The 13,695-nt window shown below is 38.2% G+C and overlaps 1 protein-coding gene across 6 annotated transcripts in view; it reads right to left on the bottom strand.

Annotated features, from left to right (window-relative positions):
• The window catches only part of myt1b (myelin transcription factor 1b), a 30,373-nt gene that overhangs the window by 10,031 nt on the left and 6,647 nt on the right, over positions 1-13,695 (bottom strand). For 5 of the 6 annotated variants that reach the window (XM_047807537.1, XM_047807539.1, XM_047807541.1 and 2 more), the window contains exons 3-14: positions 11,556-11,610; positions 10,715-10,745; positions 10,065-10,127; positions 9,051-9,322; positions 7,994-8,875; positions 6,668-6,802; positions 5,064-5,154; positions 4,833-4,952; positions 3,164-3,381; positions 2,875-3,065; positions 1,690-1,938; positions 1,154-1,308 (exon numbers count right to left, since the gene is read on the bottom strand). In XM_047807537.1, coding sequence (XP_047663493.1) covers positions 1,154-1,308; positions 1,690-1,938; positions 2,875-3,065; positions 3,164-3,381; positions 4,833-4,952; positions 5,064-5,154; positions 6,668-6,802; positions 7,994-8,875; positions 9,051-9,322; positions 10,065-10,127; positions 10,715-10,745; positions 11,556-11,610 — 2,462 coding nt within the window. The remainder of the gene's footprint in view (positions 1-1,153; positions 1,309-1,689; positions 1,939-2,874; positions 3,066-3,163; positions 3,382-4,832; positions 4,953-5,063; positions 5,155-6,667; positions 6,803-7,993; positions 8,876-9,050; positions 9,323-10,064; positions 10,128-10,714; positions 10,746-11,555; positions 11,611-13,695) is intronic. The other variant, XM_047807538.1, reaches the window with a different exon arrangement.

Raw genomic sequence — 13,695 nt, 5'->3', positions numbered from 1 at the left:
AGAAGAGCAACACTGAGTCCAGAAAACACTTTATGCAAATTAAGAACGAACGCTTAGTAGGCATACAAATAACAAAATTCAGATGGCCTTGCTTCAACTTGCAACTTGCAATCAGTTTTGCTTTGGTACAACACCACAATGGGTTGAAATGAAGCAATTAAAATGTGATTCACAGCTTCCAGATTTACAGTACTTGAAAGTGTTTAACAAAATTTTAAATGAAAACATTAGCCCTTATCCGCATTTATAACATTGTCCCTGTATTTTTATAACCTGGAAAGTAATCAGACAAACTCATATTGCTAAATATAAGGATTATATTTAACAAATGGCAGCAAATCATCTTTTCTAATCAGCCTTTAGTTGCTGCTTATTTGTTGGTCTTTGTGCTTTTACTTTTTTTTTCAATAAATAGACAGCATGCTCAGTTGGGTTGAGGTCAGGTGACTAACTCAGACATTTAGAAGCATTCCATTAATTTGCCTTGAGAAACTTTTGGGTTGCTTTTACAGTGTGTGCTTTATACTGTGAAGCACCATCCTTTTGGTTTTTGCTATCCCTCTGATATTTAGATTTTTCAGCCTAACGGTGGACTCAACACCTCTTTGGACAGCATATGGAGAGTATCAACTTCAGACATTTTATCTTTTTAATCTGTTATGAATAAAGAAGAAACAGGAAACTGCTTATCAGTCAATTGTTCAAATTTGTTTTGAGCCTGTGGAAAAATGACTATAATTCGTGAATCATTAATGTAATACTTTTTAAATCCCTTTACATGACTGCACTTTAATTATATCTTACATTCCATACAAATACACTGTATGTCAGGACTCATCCCGGTTTTTGGCCACATGCTTTTGTTTATGTTTGTGTCTGCCCCGCCCTTGTCTCTTTCTCCCTGCCTCTGCACACCTGTTCTTTATGTGATTAATTTTGTTGTGTATTTAACTGTGTATCCTTGTCCCATGTCATCCTCTTTTATCGTGTGTCCTAGTCTGTGTCCCTTATTCATGTTTTTATTTAATAAATCTGTTTATGGGGTCTGTTTTTACCCCCACATTGCTGACACTGTACTGGAGTAAATAGGCTAAATTACAACAATTGTGTCACTGTCCAAATACATCTCTGACTGTATATGAATGCCACTCACATTAGGAGCTCTTTCTTGCACTCCCTGGGCTGGAACTTGACTTTGAAGCCGGGGGTTGTGACCTCACCAGGATACTTCCTGCCCTCTTTGCTCTCCTGTGCCATGTCACAGTCCTCAGCATCAGAGGAAACGAATGACTGGGCTGTATGATCCATCTTTAGATGCAAGTACACACACACACACACACACACACACACACACACACACACACACACACACACACACACACACACACACACACACACACACACACACACACACACACACTCTAAATTAAAACAATTAATGAATTTTAAAAATCGATAGCTCACCCTTTAGAACAGACAAAAGGCTAGATTTTAGTACAATCATTTACTATACATACATTTGTTTGAATTTTCTTTAATTATCAATTAGTTGGTATGATCAATGTTAATCATTTTCAGAATATATTATGTTTTAATAGTGTTTTGCTGTCCTTAAAATGTTAGACTAGAGAAAACTTGTCTGTCCTATCTGATACAACTTGATTGTGTGCAAAAAGCTTGCATTCTTACCTCATCTGGCTCCTCCTCCCTTTGCCGATTAGGTTTGGTATAATCCAGAGGTCCCTCCCACTCCTGCTTGTAGGCCTGTAAGTGGGGTGATATGGTAGTGTTGCCATGGTGCCCAGATGATGAGGATGATGAAGAGAGTGCAGGGGAGCGCATGCCTGGGCTTGTGTTAAGTGGACTTCCCTCTTTCTTAATGGGCTTCTTCATACTTAAGTCTAGAGTGCCATTCTCATCCACCTCGATCTCCATGTTCTAAAATATAGTTAAACAATAACTTTATGATAAAGTGTTATTTGATACAGCATAATGTAGGGTTAAATACAATAAATAATATTATAATGCATAACATACTGCTCCTTATCCATACACTCTTCATTTAAATGAATTCATGAATTATTTGCATCAGAACATATTATTGTATAGCTACATACAGCGTGTTTTGAGCTACTGTAAGTGTGAATAAACAGTGCAGAGTGTTTGGTGACTCAGTGTTAAAGAGAAAGAAAGTCAGCTGATCCCAGAGTAGCAGTACTCTGATTAAAGGCAAGTCACTAGGCTTCTCTGCCCATTAATCTTCCCCTTTTATCCTCCCCCCACTAAAAACATGGCAGTAAATCGACAAAAATGATGAAGTAGTTACTCTGTTTAGAAGGCAGTAGGCTAAAAAAAGATATAGGAGATGATGGAAGTAAATAAAGGGAAAATTATTTGGAGAGTTGCATTAGTCTTTTTGACTATACGAAATCATTGAACCTCCTTCATCCTCTCATTAGACTGGTGGGAATAATAAACAGAAGAGCTGCCAGCGCTATCCATGGAAAACTCAGTGCAATAACAGCAATGCATGGCAAAAATGAAAGGAAAGAGGAATGAATAAAATAAGAGAAGAAGAGGTGATGCAACTAGGCCTCAACAGCGGTTGGCCTTAGGAAGCATATCACTCCAGCTCATGATATATTTATGAAACTGTCTTATGCTGAAGGCCAATTTTCCCACAGTTCCACAATGTAACACATTCACAAACCTTTGCACTTCTGCCCCAGAGATATAAAATTGTGTATGAAAATGAAAGGACACACTCATTCATTTCTTGTCTGAATGCCAGTGTAGACAGTTTTCTCTGTGGATTTACAGTATTGACATTTATGTTGCTGAAATAGATTTGAAATCAATGTATGCAACCTGTACCTTATCCTGGTGTTTGGTGCTGAGGTTCTCAGGCTTTTCCCAGCACCGAGTAGAAAGGTTTAGAATGGCTGTTGCAGCCATGTGTGCAGCTTCAGCATCATGGGAGTAATCATGGGGTCCACATGAGCTCTTTCCATAGGTGCTTTGCATGCTGGGACTAGGGGGTGAGGTCCTGGGTAATGGAGGTTTGGCTATGGATGAACAAAGGAGACACATTAATTACATTTCTTTCAACAATCTCTACATTTTGGACAATATTTTCTTTGATATTTGACTTGCATTTAATTACATTTGAAAGTTTTGGGTGAGGTTTCACTGGTGAGTATCTGTGGGGTGAGCATACGTTTGCCAAACACCTGGACATCAAAGCTTGCATAATCAAAGGAGACCTTAGAGTACTTCTCCAGCTCTTTAGCCAGGTTAGCACGGGGTGTGTTGGAAACCATGCTGGCAGTCCTATAGCTGCCACACTGTGGCATCTCAAGCTGCTTCACAAAACACATGGGTCTAGAAGGAGAGAAAGTAAGTAACTATGATTGATGCAAGTTATAAAATAAAATATATTAAAAGGTTTAAAGTTTTCATTACAAATTGTTAAGAGTTTTGCCCATTTATTGTTTAGTATATGAGTAAAGGTATTTTCCATACAATTCTTTTACAAAATTTCACAATTCCGCTGTGTGTGTGGGCATTGAATTAGGGTTTTGTATACTGTATGTATATTACTTCAGACATTTATTTTTAATTCTGCCAATTTTTTCCATGTTTCTTATGCATTAATTCAAAAATCATCAAATCAGACAAAAGAGTTAGATTAAACTTTGTCTTATCACCTCTGGGCACAATTGCATTTTGTAGCGCATGGATTTCATGAGCTTTAAAAAGTCTTCATTGTGTCCAGTGAGTTTTGAACCGAAATGATCTTTTAGGAGCAATGCAAAAAACCTCTAAAATGGTATATATGTGTGTATGTGTGTGTGTGTCTGTGTGTGTCTGTGAATTAATATCACAGACCAATATCAATATCAAAACTCAAACCAGCCTAGATGGCAAGAACAATATAACAAAATCACATTTCTCCACATTTTGATGGTAGATGTGAACATTTCCTGAAGCTGGCCCATACCTGCATGATTTTATATATTGCACTGCTGCCAAACATAAAGTATACAATAAAGTACTTGGTGAGTGTATATTTAGAACAGCATGTTTATCACAGGCTGTTATTGTATCTCTCTTTAGTCAACACAACATGCAGATGATGACTGGTGTTAACCAGTATAGCATTGAGTTTAAGCCAGTACATTCCCATTAGAGCAAGGTGACATATGCACATCTCTTTTGTGACCTATCTGTGTCTTCCTAATGGGCTCCTGCATTACACTGATGCTCATTCAAAACATAACTGTACTAATAAGAAAAGTCTATTGAGACAGGAATCTGCATTGCTTTCTGACAACAGACATCCTTTCCTGGAAGAAACTAATTATTTTTCTCATACTCCATGCCCTGTAAGTCCATTAATTAGCTTATCTGCTGCATAATTAGTGCTATGGGGCTGCTTTGTGAACTTGGTATGATAGACTAGGCTGTTCTCTATTAGAAGGGCAGGAAGGGAGAGTTAAGGATGAACAAAGAATTCACCAATCAAGGGCAAGTGAATTTTTGTCCTTTGATTGACAGCTACATATGTTAAACAACTGTGGCAGGTGTTTTAATCTGTCACGTTACAATGATTCCCAGCATCTCTATTGATTTTATAACAATATTACATTATAAAATGTATTCTATAGATTGAAAGTATGTTATCTACATCTTCTGTGTTGTGTATGTTGTGTAGAATTTTCTTATGACCAGAAAGAACACTGCTAAAATCTGAAAATCCTATTGGTCTGACTCACCCATGTAAAATAGGAATGAGTGAAAATACAAAAATGTATTTAAAGCCATGGAATTACCTGAGCACTCTCTCTGGGTTTGGGCTGACTTTGGGTTGCTCTGTCATTGGCTGCAATAGCGTCTGCTTGTCATGGGTCTTGGATAGCTTCTCAGCAGCAGCGATTGGACATCCAGATAAACTAAGCGCACATTACATGTCAGTATGAGCAAGGAAAATGTATGTGAGCATATGTGAGCATCTGCATCACTAATGGGAGGTGCAGTAGTGTGACTAATAGGAGATGCTGTACCTGCGGTGCGTGTTGCGGTTACTGTTGACATGACCCTGTCCTGTGCAGCCAGGCGTAGGGCACTTCAGCACATTCTCATGCATGGCTAAGACTGCACACACAAAGAGAGCCAAATCAAATATAAACACATTCTTAAAAAAATCATGTCCAAGTAATTAAATTAATGTCAATTATCAATAATTGTTCGATTAAATGATTTAGAATGACAAATTTATGTCATTTTGCAGTGATTGTTAACCATTCACAATAAAAAGCACAATGAAACGAATATGTATAACATCCATTAAATAAAAACAGACCTTAAAGACCCCTTGAGGATATGAAAATATACATTAATTTAATTTTACCAAAAGAAGTCAGGAAAGGATGACCTAAATCATGAATTTTGAATGTTTTGATACATTAACAGATTATACTGTACATTTGGACTTCTTTTAGACTGAGTGAAACAAGCAGTGCCAACTGAACATTTTGCATCTATAAAACAGTAGAAGTGAGTATAGTTTCCCTACATCTTTAAAAATATTTAAAATATTTGATATTTTATACAATTAGGTGTGCAAACTGTTACATAAAGCATAGTTATATAAAGCTCCTCTGGTGTGTTTGTTCTTATTGATCAAAGTTTTTAAGAAAAATTGCAAATTTTAGCAAACAGAATGATAAATGCACAAATAATAAATCAGTTTCAGCTGCACAGATACAAGCTCAAACCAATCAATCTTACTTGTATGTCATTTGATTAACACACTTCCCACTTTATCCTCATTTAAATCTAATGTAAAATGAGGTTTATGCAGGTATATTGAGTCAATAAAGTATTCATCAAACTAATTATCCCCCATAAGACTAAAGGAAAAAAAGACTAAAGACTTTCTTTTTACATTTATACATTTTTTACATTATATATTATTTGTTATTTTGTTTTATTTTTATTGATTTAGAGATATGTGTGTCTTTTATAAAGTATTCTTTTATTTACAGGTATACTGGTTATAATGATCATATTTAGCTGAGACCAAATTAAGATGAGCTACTTTTCTAATTGAGCAAATATTTAGCAAAAAATTTACTTTCTTAATTTTGACAAAATATATGAATTCCTGTATTCAGCCAGATATTAAATTATGTAATAACCTCAGAGAATATTTAACGATATCCAGACATCTCCCCACATCCTGATATTCTGCCTTATCTATGCAAGTGCCTCTCAATTAAATGACAAATGAGCTGATAAATATCAGTGATTTCTGATTTTCATTTACAAATTGGGCCTACATGTTGATTTTAAACCCCTTTACCTATGTTTTAGTCTTAAATATAATACATATTATATTAAATTATATTTTAATATAATATTGTAGCTTATGCTACCCCACTGCATTAATAATTAGAGAATGAATATAATCTTTGTGAAATCTCACAAAGATAGTAAAACTATACTATCTACTACACTAGACTGTGTGTGTGTGTGTGTGTGTGTGTGTGTGTGTGTGTGTGTGTGTGTGTGTGTGTGTGTGTGTGTGTGTGTGTGTGTGTGTGTGTGTGCGTGTGTGTGTGCGTGTGTGTTTGTCTGTCTGTATTTGTGTGAAAGTCTAACTCACTCTCTGGGGGGATCCTGTCTTTGTGAGGACAGCCAGACAAACTGCGGTGATGAGGGTACAGTCCAGTCACATGACCTGTGCCATCACAGCCTGGGGTAGGGCATTTAACCTCTCTTTTCTCTGACCTGGAACTTTCTGCAAAGCGGAGGTCAAACAACCTGTCAGTTCGAACCATGTTTCCACACAATCACAATATAAAGATATGTATAAGCATAATTGATTAATAAGAAACACAATGCAGCATTACTACATAGAAAAAATATATGAAGGTATGTCTGTAATCACTCACACCTCTTAACGTTATACAGAGGTCACTGAAGTGGATTTAGTGTGATAATGATGGCCATTACATGTGTTGGATGGCCATTACATGTGTTGGATTACATTTGTTTGCAGTGTGGCATTTTGGAGTATGGTCTGAAAAATGTGCATCATTAAACTCACTTTACAATTGGGAAGGTTTATCTTGGGGAAGTACACATTGTGCAAATGAAGTCTCAGAGACAATAAATTCAAGGCTGTATAAATGAGAGGCAAAAAGGAAGGGAGAGAGAAAGACTGCGAGGACTTTGCTTATGCCCCAGTGGTTCCGTAATTGAATGTTGAAATGCTAACAAGACATGCAACTTCTAATTAAAACTGGACAGAGTATAAGCAAGGCAGTTATATGGGGATGTGCAAACCTGACTGAGTGTGCTCAGTGACTGAAGTGATGTGAGAACTGGGCAGAGTGCCAAGACACAACCACAAACAAACCAATAAAAGAACAAACAAATGCAAAACCAATCTAATTACAAGCACCCTCCCCCTTTCAGTCTCTCTTCTGCTTTAAGTGCTTTCTCCAGTAATCACATACTACAGCTTCAGTGTATCTTTGGAAGCAAATTTGACCTGTTTACACTTTATAGCTATCCCATTAAAAGTCTTCAGGCTCTGGTCTATGTAAGCAAGTGTATGTCTACTTTTCAGCTTATTTATCCAGGCTTAATGTATGTGTGTGTGTGTGTGTGTGTGTGTGTGTGTGTGTGTGTGTGTGTGTGTGTGTGTGTGTGTGTGTGTGTGTGTGTGTGTGTGTGTGTGTGTGTGTGTGTGTGTGTTTTGAGTCACTACATCTGTATCTGGATTTGAACCAAATGTGGGCCAGGCCTAAATAAACCTTATTATTTATTTATTTGTTTGTCTGTCTGTCTGTCTGTCTGTCTGTCTGTCTGTCTGTCTGTCTGTCTATCTATCTATCTATCTATCTATCTATCTATCTATCTATCTATCTATCTATATGACAGTTCATCAACCTCAGCTTTTTTGTGCTTTTACATGTTTACATACCTTTGCAAAAGTAACTCTTGCGAAGCAGGTCCATGTGCTTCGTGGGGCGATCATCTAAAGGGAAATAGCGATGATGTTCAGAGATGGGCATGAACTCTCTGTTCCCTTTGACCTGCTGGGCTTTGAGAGCAATAGCCTGCTCTAAAAGCCTCAGGTTTCCCCGCATCATGTCATACATCTCTGACTCGTCAGCCATCATTGATCGCTCGTCCTCTTCATCCTCATTTTCATCATCCTTCTCTGATTCCTCAGACCGCACCTCAATAATCATGGGGTTGGACAAGCAGCTCTGTGGTGAAGGGGGTTTGTGGTTAATGTAGTCCTCTTTTTGGGAGCCCTGAGTTGCATCATTCACAGATGGGTCAGAGAGGTAATACTGCTCTAACTTGTGATCCTTCACATTTTCTTCTTTGTCATACTCCTCCCTGCAGGATTTCTCTACAGGTTGATTATTGTCATTCTCTGAAAAATGTTTACTGATCTCTTCTGTGAAATACTGGTGGTCTGACTCTTCCTGCCTTCCATTCTGCTCCTCCTTCACAATCTCATCCTCTGCTTTCTCAGTTGTTCTATTCATTGTGGGTGTCTGAGCTGTTGTCTGGCTTTCATCTATTTTCCCATCTTTGTTTCCCTCATTGTTTTCTTCCTCTTCTGTTCTGGTTGAACTATCCCTCTTTACCTCTGTGGCTACAGAATATTGTTGTTGTTGTTGTTGTTGTTGTTGTTGTTGTTGTTGTTGTTGTTGTTGTAGAGATGTGGTATAGTTATTGTGACTGCTGAGGTGCAGTAGAGAGTTGGCTACTATATGCTCATAATTGGAAAGATCAGATTCTTCAGATTTAGCCTTCTTTGTGCAGGATGCCTCAATGATCATGCACTCCTCTATGGGAGAAACATAAATAATCAGAAAGATGTATTTGCTAATAAACAATGTATTATTAATTAGTAACTTTTTACTTTCTACTGTCAGGGTTGAGTTGATCTGCTGTATTTCAAGACTACAGTCTCTGGTTGTCAGCAAAATGTGGTTTATGGCTGTTGCACTTTAAACCCTCACCCTTATCATCTGTTTCTCCCTCATTGTTGCTGCTGCTCCTAGGTTCCTTTTCTTCTTCCTTTTCTTCATTGCCATACTGCTGACAAGATTCACTCTCTTCTTCCTCGTCCTCTTCCTTCACCTCCATCTCCTCGCTGCTTCCATCACTCTCTGCATTAAAGCATCCATCTAATGCCAACTTCAGTGGGTGGCACTTCCTCTTGGAGGGTAAGTGATTCTGCTCTGACTCCTCCTGTAGCCTCCTCTTTCTGGCTATGGGGCAACTCATTGCACTATGGTAAACGGAAACATAGAAAAAGAAATAAGAGAAAACGTAATTATAAAACCATGCCAAAAAACTCATGCTAATGGACTAAAGGCAATTATGAAATCATACCCCATGCAGTGCATTGCCACACTGTGAGAGCAAATGAAATGAAAGGTATAGAAACAAATAACACAGTGCCTTTGGAGGGCGCTGTGATAGCACAAACCACTTATATATCGTAATTATTTAAGTGGAAAACTTAATCATGCCACAATCAAAAATTCAATAAAACTCCCAGCTATTAAATGTAGCTACTAATGCAAGACTCTGTGAGATCTATAAACAGGAAGTTTCAAAAATAGTGTCCATAACTGTGTAAATAAAAACAACAGTAATACGTTTACAAGAAGCTGGAGACATGTCTCAATTAAAGGCCAAGAGGTTTCAGACTGTGATTACTAAGAGAATGTGAAAGAGAGAGAGAGAGAGAGAGAGAGAGAGAGAGAGAGAGAGAGAGAGAGAGAGAGAGAGAGATACCTAGAAAACAAAAAAATTAATAAAAAGTGAAAATGAGTGAGGCTGCTACAGTGAAAGTCAGAAGGATAATAAGTGTTAGAAAATAAACCTGACAAATATGACAGGATGGTTATATTGAAGGATGCTTATGCAAGTAAGTGCAATGAAAGGGCCCGAAAAGGACTAGAAGAAAGGGTCTATATAGAATTATAAACTTACAAAAGACCTTTTGGGTATTCAATCTGTCATACCTTCTGTGCCGTGCATATCTGCCACTGATATGACCAGAACCATTGCATCCTGGAGTGGGGCAGCTAAATGGAGTAAGAATTCAATTTTAGGCTCAAATGATGATGATGATGATGATGATGATGATGATGATGATGATGATGATGATGATTATTGTCCTTTTGGTCCTGCTATATTTAGTGTTTACCTCAGTTATACTGTAGCCTTCCACATTACATTCACCTAAATCTTCCAAACAATGAATAGACTGAGTACATGACATGACCTGCACAAGTGAGTACATGAGAAAGGGCCATGATCTAAAGCAGTGTCATTTATGTATGTCATGCAAAATGATAATCAGCATTCATACATATGCATGAAAAGCAGGTTAATCAGTAAAATCCAAGTAGGAGGCTATATAAAGGAATAGCATAATTTGATTTATGATCATGTAAAGAAACTTAAGGATCTAATCTGAGGTGCAGCGTAGACACTTGTGACCCATTGCACAAGATCATGCAACCCTCTCTAAACTGTCTTATCCCACTTCAAAAACCGTGTTAGTGGTTTGCAATATAAAACGTGCAGCTTCAAACATGCAACTTAAAAATGATCTACCACAATGGTAGAATTTTGGCACATTATTCTACGAAGAGGAAATCCGTCTTACCTCAGCTCTGGAACTATAATCTCGGTGGGAGCTGCAGAAAAAAAGATTCAATATAGAGCGTAAAAAAACAAGCAGAGGAAGCAAAAACCAAATAATTGCAGAAAATGACAATCAATAAATCACAAACACAATGAAATCCTTGGAGGGCACATGCAGCAGCATATATGACTGCATTATCAGGCAAAACAGACATGGCCATGTAAATACACACACATACAAACACATATGCCAAGAACAACTGATTCAGCCAAAAAATCCAGAGTTGATGAGGAATAAAAAGTGCAGCTATATGCAGCCTTCAGCACAAGACTGTGATTAATTGCTGCTGTAGAATTAGGACTAAAGCTAAACTGCAGTAAGCAATAAGCTTAGCATATTAAATCAATACTTTTGAGTGCAGCACTTATAGTAAACAAATAGGGAGTGACTAAAATAAATCTAAAACAGATTAGGAAAAAAAAATCAGAATTCTAGAGCTTGACAACAATACATCTTCAAAACAGTAGAAGTCCTGAAACATGTAGTTCTATTATTGTTTATAATATTTTAATTTCTAACTGATGTTGTGTCTGCTAATATTTTTTTTATAAAACAGAATTATCTCAAAGCTGTGCTCTAATCAGACCGTGCTTCTTACAAAAGAAAAGTAAAAAGGCTAGAAGGTCAGCAAGCGCAAGCAGATCTGTCTGAGTGCGAATGAAATCCGATTCTTTGCTGAACAACAAAAGTAATGCTTTGCTGACCAGCAGAAATGATGACTCTACACAGACAGACAGAAAAAATAAATAAATAAAGCGAGTAAGTAAGAGAGAGAGAAAGACAGACAGACAGAGAGACTTACTTCTTCCTCCCTTGGACCGTGTGCATGCACGCTTGTCATCAATGTCCAAACTCATCTGTAACAGAGGGAGAGGGCAGAGTCAAAACTGTATTCCTCAGTCAAAGAAGAAATACAAAGTACAAATACAGTCACAAATCCAAATGAACAGCTTCACAGTAATATACTGTGGTTCAGCACACAACTGAACACACAGTACAAGGATTTTCCTAAACTGTTACCAAATGATCTCAGAACAGTGCACCCCTCACCTTTTCGCCCAGAAAGAGACATGTAGAAAGAGAACATGAAAATGCAGCAAATAAAAATGAAAGAAAAAAAACACACACACACACCCTGTGATCACGTTTTCTTTCTCTCCATCATTTCATCACCATATAATTTACTGCACCTGAACAATCAATATGATTGGATGGTGCGCTTGGGGGAGTGCGCTGTATCTTTAGGAAAAGCCCATTTATGACTGAGGCCCCATGTGAGGCTTGAGTGGTTATTATAATAGTGAACATAAGCATAGGGCTAACAATAATACAAACACAGTCACTCCAAATCACTGTAATTCTTTTCTCAGAGTATATGTGCGCCCCATCACAGCACTGTGCTATTTGGCACAAAGGAGCAGGTGTCGAACCCTGTTTCACACTAAAACACACACATACACAGTAGAATGAGCTCACGCTAAAGCTATTGGCTGTTTTTAAGGCTCAATAGTGCCATTAGCCCTGATTACCCGGCTGTGCTCAAAATCAAATGGAATCCATGCAAATGCCCTACATCTCCCACCCATTGACCCTCCCTGAACCCCACTCCCACTACACTTAGACACTTTGTTGGAAAAGCCTCCAAACCTGGCAGAAGCACACTAGAGTTTAACACAAGAGTTTCTCTTTCACTTGGCCCCTTTTTCTTTTGCTCTTTCTTCCCCCTTCACCCTCTCTTCCTGCTGATCACTGACTTTTGAGAGTATGGGATAATGAGGATGTTGTGTGTGATTTGGGTGTGGGGAAGGGATAAAAAGTTGATTGTGTTTGTATGTGTGCACATGTGTGGAGTGTGGGTGTGTGTATTAGGGGGGCTGAGGGTTGTATCCGGGTGTACAGGTGCGACGAATGCCTTCTCTTCCTCTCTCACAGACACTCTTAGCTCTCACCGCACACTCACAACAAGCCTGCTTTGTGCTTTCCGACACCGAGCTTGGCGATTCACACACACAACTGCTCTGGGAGAAAAAGTTTGCTTAAGCACTTCAAAAAGCCCAGCTCATATAAACCCGGGCATTGTGTTGAAGATTGTGCATGTGTTTATGTCTGTGTCATTTAGCAGTGAGGTCTGTGTACCCTCCCTGTGTTTCTGAAACTTCTCTCTTACCCCAAAACACGTTGGCCAGGGACTAATGAGTCCCCTCCATTCTTCTCTCCTTAATGATTATACTGTGCTGTTTTTTTTTCTTTTTCTCTCCTTCTCTCTCTTTTTGTTCATTTCTCCCTCACTCAGGCTGATAGTCAACACATGAATCGTGCAGGCACTAATAGAGCCAGCATTGCTTTCATGTTTGTGTAACCATAGTTACATGCACGTTTCTTTCAAATAGGTAAGTACACCAGAGTTCACATTCTTCTTCTTCTTCTTTTTTTTTTTGTTAAATTCCACCTCATTAAATTTGTATGTGTCAGCCTGGTTCATTTGATCTGAATATCCTAGATCTCTTTCAAAGGCCTTTTAATGTATGTTCAGATTACGTATAGTTGTTTGTTTCTTTTGAATTACAATCTTTGACTGTTAAATATATATTAGGCAGAGAAGATAAAGAAGACAGAAGTGAGAAAGAAAGACACACCGCTAGATGTCTACAGAAAAGCCGTAGGTTTTCATTAGCTAGAATATAGGGAGGATCGTGCGTCCCTTGAGGCTGTGTGCTGCATTATTAATTTTGTCCCTCTCAGCTTTGGGCCGGTTTTTCTTGCACTCTCTAGGCTGACAGCTCTATGTAAATTGCTGGCTGGGGGCAATGGCTCCACAAAGAAGGTCACCTCTCCTCCCCCGGTGTGAATAAATGAGCCTTTTATTCCCCTCCACATTTTTACAAGAAGAGCACAAAACCCACAGTGGCAGAGTGACAGGGAGACTGACGTTCCTGAAAATT

This window comes from Tachysurus fulvidraco, chromosome 23 (genome assembly GCF_022655615.1).
Source record: "Tachysurus fulvidraco isolate hzauxx_2018 chromosome 23, HZAU_PFXX_2.0, whole genome shotgun sequence".
In the NCBI taxonomy this organism is placed as follows: Eukaryota; Metazoa; Chordata; class Actinopteri; order Siluriformes; family Bagridae; genus Tachysurus; species Tachysurus fulvidraco.
This window is presented reverse-complemented; position numbering and strand designations above follow the sequence as displayed.